Raw genomic sequence first — 12,153 nt, 5'->3', positions numbered from 1 at the left:
TTCCTTCAGCGCCCGTGCGTACACCAGAAGTAGGCCACGCTCGGCACCCCTCTGTCTAGATGGTCTGACCTCCTGCGCGGCCGCGTTTTCGCGGGAAAAGTGGGTCCGACCGCACCAGTTCTCGGGGTGTGTTCCATCAGCATTGGCTAGGGAGCATGTGCTTCTTTATCCCTTAGGCGTTTTTGATTAATAAGGACAGTAGAGATGCATTTGTCACCTAAGATTTTTTTTTAATTAAAAAAATTAAGGACGGGAGGTGGCGGGGATAGTCTTATGTTGCCCAGGCAAGTCTCGAACTCCTGCGATCCTCCCGCTTCAGCTTCCTAAAGTGTTGGGACTGCAGCCGGGCGCCACCGCGCCCGAACGCGTTTGTCACTGTTTATCGAGGAACAAACTTGGAGCTCTTGACCCAGGCCCTTCGCTTGTTTTATTTGCCTCTGGTATCTATTTAGCCAAGTCCAACACCAAGTAGCCACCCAATCTACTTCCGCAGATCAGACCGACGGATGGCGTTAAGTTTCCATGTTGATTAGGGCCAAAAAGGCGCGCCTACAGGCCAGGCTTTCCCGCAGGGGTCCCCGGGAAAGTTCCTGCCGCCGTGCCCCGTAGCCCCGCCCCGGCGCGTAGGGGCATTTCCGGGTCCGGGCTGAGCGGGCGCACGCGCGGGAGTGGGACTCGGCGGCATGGCGGGCTCCGGAGCCGGTGTGCGTTGCTCCCTGCTACGGCTGCAGGAGACTTTGTCCGCCGCGGACCGCTGCGGTGCTGCCCTGGCCGGTCATCAGCTGATCCGCGGCCTGGGGCAGGAATGCGTCCTGAGCAGCAGCCCCGCGGTGCTGGGTGGGTACCGGCCCGAGGTGGGCCGCGGGTGGGTCCTGGCTTCCCGAGTCGTTCTGGAGCCGAGCAGCCCGGCGCTTCTCTCTGTGTTTAGATGACGGTATTTTGAAGTACAGCGATTAGATTCTTGGGGGAATTTCTGTGCGTGTGTATAAAGTGATTTGTCATACTGCTTTGTACTCCCTAGTATTAGAGGAAAGATATTTTAAAGCCAAAGTTGGTGAAAACGACCCCTAATTTGGCAATCCTTGCTATACAGAGTTGGGGGGAGGGCAAGAGAAATATTTTTTTTTTTTTTTTGAGACGGAGTCTCGCCCTGTCGCCCAGTGGCGCGATCTCGGCTGACTGCAACCTCCGCCTCCCGGGTTCAAGCTATTCTCCTGCCTCAGCCCCCCGAGTAGCTGGGATTACAGGCGCGCGCCACCACACCAGGCTAATTATTTTGTGTTTTTAGTAGAGATGGGGTTTCACCATGTTGGTCAGGCTGGTCTCGAACTCCTAACCTCATGATCCGCTCGCCTCCGCCTCCCAAAGTGCTGGGATTACAAACATAAGCCACTGGGCCCGGCCAAGAGAAAGTATTTTCTTTCACCTGAATCTCGCCTAATCCCACCAGTACCTTTTCGAAACCCTTGTATTTACCGTTCCTACCTTGAGAAAAATTGAAGAAATACAATTGAAATCATGTTCTTTTAACACTTTAGCAATGCCTGGGAGGGAACTTTTTCTTCTCTGTAGTAAAAGTGCCTCTTTTTAGCAGTTTAAATAATGGAATATTTCATTGTGTGGAAACTCCTGTATTCCTCCTTTAAAACACGAGTGTGCAGACCTCTTGATGTTGTGCCCTATTAAAAGGTGAGATTTTCCTCCGGAGGGTCTAGGAGTGAATATGTTGTAGGAATAACTTAAAACAGTTTAAACAAGATGTTGTATGTGGCACGGTGCAGTGGCTTATGCCTGTAATCCCAGCACTTTGGGAGGCTGTGGCAGGTGGATCACCTGAGGTCAGGAGTTCCAGACCAACCTGACCAGTATGGTGAAACCTTGTCTCTACTAAAAATACAAAAATTGGCATGGTGGCGAGCGCCTATAGTCTCAGCTATTCGGGAGGCTGAGAGAGGAGAATGGCTTGAACCCAGGAGCGGGAGGTTGCAGTGAGCCGAGATTGTGCCACTGCACTCCAGACTGGGCAATGAAGCAAGACTCCATCTCAAAAAAAAAAAAAGATGCTATATACACGAATTCTGTATATTCTATCTGTTGTCAAGAATATGTTAACAATGGGGAAATATCAAACAAAAAACTAACATTGTGTGGTTACTTTCTCTTAGGGTTTCAAATTTAGCATTCATTTTTGTTCGTTTAGTAACGTGTGTGTAAAGCACTTCCAAGTTTACCTTCCGTTTATGACATATCTCCTTTCACTTGAGAGATTCCAGGGGAAGTGTATTAGTTCCTTATTGCTGCTGTAACAATTATCACAAGCTTAGTAGTTTAAAACAGCACAGGTCTGTTACTCTTACAGTTCCCACTGTAAGGGGGATTCTGTGAGTCAGAATCCCACACAGGTCTCACCAAGCTAGAAACAAAGTACCAGGCAGGGCTGCTTTCTTTCTGAAGCCTCTTGGGGAGGATCCATTGCCTTATTCATTCAGGTTGTAGGATTGAGGTCCCTGACATTCCATACTTCTTGAAACTGTCCCTTTTCCTTGGATCACAGCTCCCTTCCCTTGGTCTTCAAGGCCAGCAACAGCATGTCAAGCAGAGGTTTGGAATCTCCTGCTTTCCCAACTTCCTGTCTCTCTGTCAACTCTTATTCATCTCCTTACTTTAAGGGCTTGTATGATTACATTGGGCTCTCTGGATAATCCAGTATGATCTTCCCATTTTAAGGTCAGCTGATTAGCTACCTTAATTCCATCTGCAAGCTCAATTTCCTTTTGCTATATACATTTTACATATTCACAAGATGTGACCCCAGGGATTGGGATGCAGGCATCTTTGGGGCCATTATTCTGCCTACTGCTTCCCTGTGGAACATTCTCTAGAATTTTCTGCTTTCTTTGTTTTAATATAACAACCTTGGGTTAGTGTTTTATATTTATAAGGCTGCCTTGAAAACCACTCCAACCTTGGCCAGGCGCGGTGGCTCACGCCTGTAATCCCAGCATTTTGGGAGGCCGAGGTGGGTGGATCATGAGATTGGGAGATTGAGACCATCCTCGCTAACATGGTGAAACCCTGTCTCTACTAAAAATACAAAAAAAAATTAGCCAGAGTGGGGGTCACCTTTAGTCCCAGCTACTCGGGAGGCTAAGGCGGGAGAATGGCGTGAACCCGGGAGGTGGAGCTTGCAGTGAGCCAAGGACACGCCACTGCACTCCAGCCTGGGCGACAGAGTGAGACTTGGTCTCAGAAAAAAGTGGTAATAAAAGAAAGAAAATCATTGCAACCCCTTTAGGAGTGGTTTACATGATGCTCTTGGCACTCTCTTAACTTGCTTACTTATTTTTTTGAACAGCATTACAGACATCTTTAGTTTTTTCCAGAGATTTTGGTTTGCTTGTATTTGTCCGGAAGTCACTCAACAGTATTGAAGTAAGTTGACAATTTTCGTTTTACTTGTCTTGTATATTCCTGGAGTGACTCCTGTTACCCATATTTACAATATGTATCTCTTTCATTACAGTTTCGTGAATGTAGAGAAGAAATCCTAAAGTTTTTATGTATTTTCTTAGAAAAAATGGGCCAGAAGATCGCGCCTTACTGTGTTGAAATTAAGGTAAGGATTTAAAAAAATACCTTATTACATTATATATCAACATCTGTTTTAACTTATGGTGTAAGGAACTTGGATTTTTATTTTAAAGATAAAACATTTTCCTCTCTCATTGGGGAATTTGCTTATTTCTGCTTCATTGTGTTACAAATGAACTGGGCTCTTCATTAGTTGTTTTTTTTTTTTTTGAGATGGAGTTTTGCTCTTGTTGCCCATTCGTTATTTAGATTTAGTAAGCTAAGGCCTTTGTCAGAGAAACTACTTTGATAATTTCTTTCCTGTGGAGGTGGCAGTGGCACCTTGGGTTCCCTGGGGCCCTGACGGCTTCTTGATAACTTCACTGGAGCCAGGGCGACAAGAGCGAAACTCCATCTCAAAAAAAAATAATAATTTATGTTTTTATTTTTATTGTTTATTTGTTTTTATTTTGTGAGACAGGGTTTTGCTCTGTCATCCAGGCTGGAGTGCAGTGGTGCGATCATGGCTCACTGCAGGCTCCATCTCGTGGGCTCAGGTGATTCTCACACCTCAGCCTCCCAAGTTGATGGGACCACAGGCATTTGCTGCTATGCCCAGCTAATTTTTGTGGTTTTTTTTTTTTTTTTTTTTTTTTTTTTGTAGAGACAGAGTTTTGCCTTGTTGCCCAGGCTGGTCTTGAACTCCTGGGCTCAAGTGATCTTCCCGTCTCCACCTTCCAAATTGCTTACAGGCATGAACCACACTGTAATCCCCAAAGGGATTGCAGACACGAACCACAGAGTCTGGTGAATACTTTTTTCTTTTTTTTTTTTTTGAGACAGAGTCTTGATCTGTCACCCAGGCTGGAGTGCAGTGGCACAATCTTGGCTCACTGCCACCTCTGTCTCCCGAGTTCAAGCGATTCTCCTCCCTCAGCCTCCTGAGTAGCTGGGATTACAGGTGCGTGCCACCATGCCCGGCTAATTTTTGTATTTGTAGTAGAGACAGGGTTTCACCATGCTGGCCAGACTGGTCTCGAACTCCTGACCTCAGGTGATCGCCTACCTCGGCCTCCCAAAGTTTTGGGATTATAGGCATGAGCCACTGTGCCCAGCCTAATGTTATGTTTTCCACAGCTAAATACTGAATTTTGATATTGCTCCTCTTGGAGACGTAGTTTCAGATATTGCTGAGTCTCAGTTTTTATCTTATTGATGATTTTGGTTATTTTTTTTTGAAACCTAGAATACTTGTACCAGTGTTTATACAAAAGATAGAGCTGCTAAATGTAAAATTCCAGCCCTGGACCTTCTTATTAAGGTAATTATGTTTTTAAGTACATGCATCTTGTATTAAATGTATAACTTAAAAAAAAGTCAGAGTTTTGAGTTGTATTTTGGGTGATGTGTTTGGGGAAGGATAGGATCTAATCACACTGATGTATGGGTAAGATGCACATTTTCCAACCATCACCTGACAGTACCCTGGCTTTTTGTTCTCAGACTCTTCTGGGCAGTAAAAGAAGAATTCTGAGTTGTGAGCAGAATGAAGGAGGAAAATGACTAAAGAATTTATTGCTCTTTCATTTATCACCCTTACTGGCTTTGGCAAAACCTAGTGCTATTAGGAATTGCTGAAAGATCACCTTGTATCTCTGAGGTTTTTCCTAAAATCTTAGCACTGGGAAAGAGTTCATGTTTTCTTTTCTTTTTTTTTTTTGAGATAGAATCTTGTTCTGTCATCCAGACTGGAGTGCAGTGGTGCGATCTCAGCTCACTGCAACTTCTGTCTCCCAGGTTCAAGCAATTCTCCTGCCTCAGCCTCCTGAGTAGCTGGGATTACAGGCATATGCTACCATGCCTGGCTAATTTTTATATTTTTAGTAGAGGCGGAATTTCACTATGTTGGTCACACTGGTTTTGAACTCCTGACCTTGTTATCTGCCTGCTTCGGCCTCCCAAAGTGCTGGGATTATAGGCGTGAGCCCCCGTGTCCAGCAGGAATCGGTTGGTATGTTGCAATTAAGTGGTTGTTGGGGTCACTGTGACCTGTTTCTGTTTTTTTTTTTGTATTTGTATTTTAGAATTCCTTTGTTTCTGGTTGGTCCTTGGTTTTGTAGGCTTCTGGGAGAAAGGTTCTAGTCTTGTTGGTTTCTTGGAAACGTAACAGTTAAGCCTAGAGTATTCTTCCTCTGGTGTTCTTACACCACCCATCTCAACCTCTAATTTCCAGATAAGCTGGGTGGATGTGAATCCTGAGAGGGCAAGTGTAAATCCTTGAGACACACCGAATTCTGAACCTTTGCTGTGTACCGAGGCACTGAGATAGAGGAATCCCTTTATTTCCCTGTTTAGAGAGAATGCTAATTTGTATTATTTTTTTCTTGATTCCCACACTACATTGATGTACTAATTTGTATTCTTTTAGTTACTTCAGACTTTTAGAAGTTCTAGACTCATGGAGGAATTTAAAATTGGAGAATTATTTAGTAAATTCTATGGAGAACTTGCATTGAAAAAAAAAATACCAGATACAGGTGAGATGCATTTACATGTTATTTTCAAATAGTTTAGCAAATTAATATTAACAAATTATTAGCGTAAGACTTAGATTTTCTCTACCAAGGTCTTATATGTTTTACAGATGAATCCTTTTTGCTGAAAATAAACCAAAATGGAACCAAAAAACAACATGTGAAGACTTCCCTTCATAAAAATGTTAATTTTTATAAAATTATTCCTTTAAATGGAAAACTCATATGTCAAGTATGATTAATACATTTGCATAAAACTTAGGAAAGAATGCAGTCCTAAAAGCTTTATATTTTATATATCTTATTGTAAAATTAATTTTGAACTTCACATTATTTTATTTTCTTCATACGTTTTGGTTAGTATAACTTATTTAAATGTAGTTTGAGCCCTTTACTTGTCTAAAATTATCTTTTCAGTTTTAGAAAAAGTGTATGAGCTCCTAGGATTATTGGGTGAAGTTCATCCTAGTGAGATGATAAATAATGCAGAAAACCTGTTCCGCGCTTTTCTGGGTGAACTTAAGACCCAGGTATGATAAAATTTATGACATTCTGCTTCCATAGACGTGGTTGTATTTTTCTCTTGTAATGACATTTTCTTAAATCTTTCCTTTTAGATGACATCAGCAGTAAGAGAGCCCAAACTACCTGTTCTGGCAGGATGTCTGAAGGGGTTGTCCTCACTTCTGTGCAACTTCACTAAGTCCATGGAAGAAGGTATTGCTTGGCTTCACTTGATTTCTTTATTCAAAAACTAAGTCTAACCAGCAATGCCTGATTATTTCTTTGAACTCTTAACCAATCCTGAATTCACATACAGTAGTGAGAAATAATATAGAGGGACCTGTGGGTCCTCCCCAGGACATCTTTCCCAACTACAGCACAGCAGCATGGTGGGCGTTAACATTGATGTTGTCCGCTGAGCTTTGTTAGATCTCACCAATTTAACGTGCACACATTTGTGTAGGTGTATTTAGTTCGGTGCAGTTGTTTCACATTTTATTTATTTATTTTTGAGACAGAATCTTGCTGTGTCACCCAGACTGGAGTGCAGTGGTCCTTTCTCGGCTCACTGCAACCTCTGCTTCCCAGGTTCAAGCAGTTCTTCACTTCAGCCTCCTGAATAGCTGGGACTATAGGCATGCACCACCACGCCTGGCTAATTTTTTTTTTTTTTTCTTTTGAGACGGAGTTTTGCTCTGTCGCCCAGGGTGGAGTGCAGTGGCTGCATCTCAGGTCACTGCAGCCTCTGCCTCCCAGGTTCAAGTGATTCTCCTGCCTCAGCCTCCTGAGTACCTGGGATTACAGGCGCTCACCACTAAATGGCTAATTTTTTTTGTATTTCTGGTAGAGATGAGGTTTCACCATGTTGGCCAGGCTGGTTTCGAACTCCTGACCTCAAGTGATCTGCCCGCCTTGGCCTTCCAAAATGCTGGGATTACGGGCGTGAGCCACCACGCCTGGCCTAATTTTTGTATTTTTAGTAGAGATGGAGTTTCACCACATTGGCCAGGCTGTTCTCAAACTCATGGGCTCTAGTGATCCACCTGCCTCGGCTTCCCAAAGTTCTGGGATTACAGGCATGAGCCATCGCATCCAGCCCTTTTAAAATTTTTTTTTAATAATTGAGACAGGATATCACTATGTTGCCCAGGCTGCTCTTGAACTCCTGGGCTCAAGTAATCTGCCCACCTTGGTCTCCTAAAGTGCTGGAATTATAGGTGTGAGCCAACACACCCAGCGAGTTCTGTGTAATTCTGTCATGTGTATGTGCCATTGTAGTCAAGATATTGAACAGGTTGATTAGCATAAGGGTCCCATGTGCTACTGACTTCGTTAGAGCCATAGTTAACCTCTTCCCCTGTCTTGGCCCCCTAATAACCACTCATCTGTCTCCATCTGTGGTTTCGTCATTTCAAAAAGTTATACAGATGAACTCATGGTATGTAGCTTTTTCTGTGTGGCTTATTTCACTTAGCGTAGTGTCTTTCAGGTTCGTCCATATCCTGATGTGTCAGCATTGTCTTCTTTTCAAAGGCTGAATCATATTCCTGTGTGTATTCACTGCATTTTGTTGATTCATTCATCCATGTATGGACACTTGGTTTGCCTCTACTTAGTGGTTATTCTCAGTAGTAGTGCCATGATCATTGTACAGAAATCTGTTGGCAGTCCCTGCTTTCGATTCTTTTGGGTATATACTTAGAATTGTGATTGTTGGATTGTATGGTAACCTTAGTTTTAAATTTTCTGAGGAATCGTCATACTGTTTTTCACAGTGGCTGCAGCATTTTACGTTCCCACCAGCAGTGCACAAGGGTTGCAGCTTCTCCACATCCTTACTGACTTCCCATTTTCTGTTTTTTTGGTAGTGGACATCCTAATGCCTAATGGTTGTGAAGGGATGTCTCGTGGTTTTGATTTGCATTTCCCTAATGATGAATAATGTTGGTCGCGCATCTTTTCATGTACTTACTCGCCATTTGTGTGTCTTTGGAGGAATGTCTCTTCAGATCTTTTGCCCATTTTTTAGGTTAATTGGTTTGTTTGACTTTTTGTTGAGTTGTAGATATCATTTTCTTCTTCTTTTTTTTTTTTTGGAGACAGCGTCTTGCTCTCTCACCCAGGCTGGAGTGCAGTGGCTCAAACATGGCCCATTGCAGCCTCAACTTCTTGGGCTCGAGGAATCATCCCACATTAGCCTCCCAAGTAGCTAGAACCAAAGGTGTACACCTAATATTAAAAAATTTTTTGTAGAGACAAGGTTTTGCCATGTTGCCCAGGCTGGTTTCTAGCTCCTGGGCTCAAGTAATGCTCCTGCCTTGGCTCCCCAAAGTACTAGGATTACAGGCGTGAGCCACTGTGCCTAGCTAGATACCAGTTTCTTATCAGATATATGATATATGATTTGCAAATATTTTCTCTCTCCCTTTTTCTTTTTTCTTTTTTTTTTTCTGTTGCCCAGGCTGGAGTGCAGTGATGCGAACATGACTCTCTGCATGCCTCCACCTCTAGGGCTCAAGTGATCCTCCTACCTCAGCCTCCCAAGTAGCTGGGACCACAGGCGTGTGCCACCACAGATGGCTAATTTTTGTACTTTTTGAAGAGACATGGTTTCCCCATGTTGCCCAGGCTGGTCTCCAACCAAGAGATCTGCCCACCTCGACCTCCCAAAGTGCTGGGATTACAGGTGTGAGCCACTGCACCTGGCCCTTCTCTCATTTTTTGAGTTACATTTTCACGGTGTTGATTATGTCCTTTGGTACACAAAAATCCCTTATTTTGCTGAAGTTCAGTTTTTACATTTTTTAAATTTTTTTAAGAGACGGGGTCTCCCCAGGCTGGAGTACAGTGGCTACTCACAGATACAATCATGGCTCACTGCAGTCTTGAACTCCTGGCTCAAGCAGTTCTCCCACCTCAACCTCAAGAATAGCTGAGACTATAGGCACCACCATGCCTGGCTCCTGTTATATTTTGCAGAGACAGTCTCGCTGTGTTGCCCAGGCTGATATTAAACTCCTCCCATCAAGTGATCCTCCCACCTCAGCCTCCAAAACATTGGGATTATAGGCATGACCTGCCACGCCTGGCCAATGAAATTCTTTTCTTTTTCTGAAAAGACAAATGTAACTTTTAATCCTAAAATAATCTTTTTTTTTTTTTTTCTTTTTTTTTTCTGAGTCTCGCTGTCACCCAGGCTAGGATGCAATGGTGTGATCTCAGCTCACTGCAAGCTCCACCTTCTGGGTTCACGCCATTCTCCCGCCTCAGCCTCCTGAGTAGCTGGGACTACAGGCACCTGCCACCACACCCAGCTAATTTTGTTTTTGTATTTTTAGTAGAGACGGGTTTCACCGTGTTAGCCAGGATGGTCTCCATCTCCTGACCTCATGATCCGCCCGCCTCGGCCTCCCAAAGTGCTGGGATTACAGGTGTGAGCCACTGCACCTGGCTGATCCTAAAATAATCTTCAGGGGAGACAAAAAAACTCCTTTGCTCTTTCTTACCATTTTTTTTTTTTTTTTTTGAGACAGAGTTTCGCTCTTATCACCCAGTCTGGAGTGCAATGGTGCGATCTTGGCTCACTGCAACCTCTGCCTCCTGGGTTCAAGCCTTTCTCCTTCCTCAGCCTCCCGAGTAGCTGAGATTACAGGCATGTGCCACCATGCTTAGCTGATTTTTGTATTTTTAGTAGAGATGGGGTTTCACCGTGTTGGCCAGGCTGGTCTCCAGCTCCTGACCTTAGGTGATCCACCTGCCTCAGCCTCCCAAAGTGCTAGGATTATAAGGCATGAGCCACCACCCCTGGCCTCCTTATCACTTTATCCTCAAGTAATTACCAAATGTTTATACCTACTCTGTGTTTTTCTTCCATTAGGTTGAAACTTACAAAATTGCTTATATCCAGTGATTTTTTTTAACCTATAAAAGCAGCAGTTTCATTTTAAGCTAATGTTTCTACCCATGCCTTCTTCCTTGCTTATCAAGACTGTTAGAGTAGCCCTGTGTAATTTTCCTTCCTGTGTTCTCTCTCCTCTCTCCTGTATCCTGTGGCTCCCACTTCCTCAGCTGCTTTTCAACCGTCACCCCTTTTAGGAAGCATTTATGATTCCCCTGAGGTGAGCCACTTCCTCTGGCCTCTGTACTCCCCTCTGTGACAGCACTTACGGTCATATTTTAAGTTTCTTAGGTCATATGTTTGATTCTCTCCCTTGACCCTGCTGGCAGGTGATGGTGCTTATTTGTCTTTATGTGTACTTGGCTTATAAACTGGCACTCAGTGAACATTTATAGTGGAAGGAAACTAGTAGTACTTAGTGCTCATTTTTTGTGTGTTAAGGACTATTCTAGACATGTTGCAAGGCAAGTTCCTATTATGACTCTGCATGGCAGGTAAAATGTTTCTGTTGTATAAATTAGTAAACTGCAACTCAGACAGGTTAAGTAACTTGCCCCAAGTCACATAGTGACTTGTGTGGTTAGGATAATAATGGCCACCAGGGTTTCCCATCCTCATCCCTGTTATGCTGCGTGGCATAGCGGGGTTAAGGTTGCTAATCAGCTGATCTTGAACTGGAGAGATGATCCTGGATCATCCCCATGGGCCTGGTGTGATCACAGGGTCCTTATATGTGGAAGAGGGAGGCACAGAGGAGGTCAGAGGAAGGGGATGTGGAAGGTGGCAGGAGCCAAGGCATGGGGGTGCCTCTCAAGGCTGGAGAAGCAAGAAAAGGGTTGTCCCCTAGAGCCTCTCAGGAGGAGCACAAGCCCTGTTGATGCCTTGAATTTAGCTCAATATGAGAATCATTTCAGACTTCTCACTTCTAGAACTGTATGTAATAAATCTGTATTGTTTTAAACTATTAAGTTTGTGGTAAGTTGTTTACGGCAACACTAGGAAACTAACAAATGACCAGTCTGGGATTTAAGCCTTGGTCTGAGGCTAAAATTTATACTTTTTTTGTGATGCCACGATCATGTGACTTCAAGCACTAAATACTAATTCATTCATACGTATATATAAGGCACCCAGGAAGTACAGACTGTATGAATGAGTTATAAAAATTATAAGGCTGGGCAAGGTGGCTCCCGCCTGTAATCCCAGCACTTTCGGAGGCCAAGGTGGGCAGATCACAAGGTCAAGAGATCGAGACCATCCTGGCTAACATGGGGAAACCCTGTCTCTACCAAAAATACAAAAATTAGCTGGGTATGGTGACACATGCCTGTAATCTTGAACCAGGGAGGCAGAGGCTGCAGTGACCCGAGATTGCGCCACTGCCCTCCAGCCTGGTGACAGAATGAGACTCTGTTTCAAAAAAAATTTATATATATATGTGTATGTATACGTGTGTGTGTGTGTGTATATATATATATGTAAACATACTGTTTTTGAGACAGGGTCTCACTTTGTTATCCAGGCTGTAGTTCAGTGCTGTGATATGGGCTCACTGCATCCTTAACCTCCTGGGCTCAAATGATCCTCCCACCATGGCCTTCCCCAAGTAGCTGGGGACTATAGATGCATGCTACCTTGCCCTGCTAA

The 12,153-nt window shown here is 43.9% G+C and overlaps 1 protein-coding gene across 1 annotated transcript in view; it reads left to right on the top strand.

Annotated features, from left to right (window-relative positions):
* The first annotated feature begins 655 nt into the window (after positions 1–655).
* Positions 656–12,153, top strand: part of LOC111525260 (DNA-dependent protein kinase catalytic subunit) — a 178,046-nt gene continuing 166,548 nt past the window's right edge. The window contains exons 1-7 of the mRNA XM_026456188.1: positions 656–837; positions 3,356–3,432; positions 3,524–3,616; positions 4,817–4,891; positions 5,999–6,107; positions 6,522–6,634; positions 6,722–6,821. Of these exons, the coding sequence (XP_026311973.1) occupies positions 684–837; positions 3,356–3,432; positions 3,524–3,616; positions 4,817–4,891; positions 5,999–6,107; positions 6,522–6,634; positions 6,722–6,821 (721 nt within the window). The 5' untranslated portion in view covers positions 656–683. The remainder of the gene's footprint in view (positions 838–3,355; positions 3,433–3,523; positions 3,617–4,816; positions 4,892–5,998; positions 6,108–6,521; positions 6,635–6,721; positions 6,822–12,153) is intronic.

This window comes from Piliocolobus tephrosceles, chromosome 7 (genome assembly GCF_002776525.5).
Source record: "Piliocolobus tephrosceles isolate RC106 chromosome 7, ASM277652v3, whole genome shotgun sequence".
NCBI lineage: Eukaryota > Metazoa > Chordata > Mammalia > Primates > Cercopithecidae > Piliocolobus > Piliocolobus tephrosceles.
This window is presented reverse-complemented; position numbering and strand designations above follow the sequence as displayed.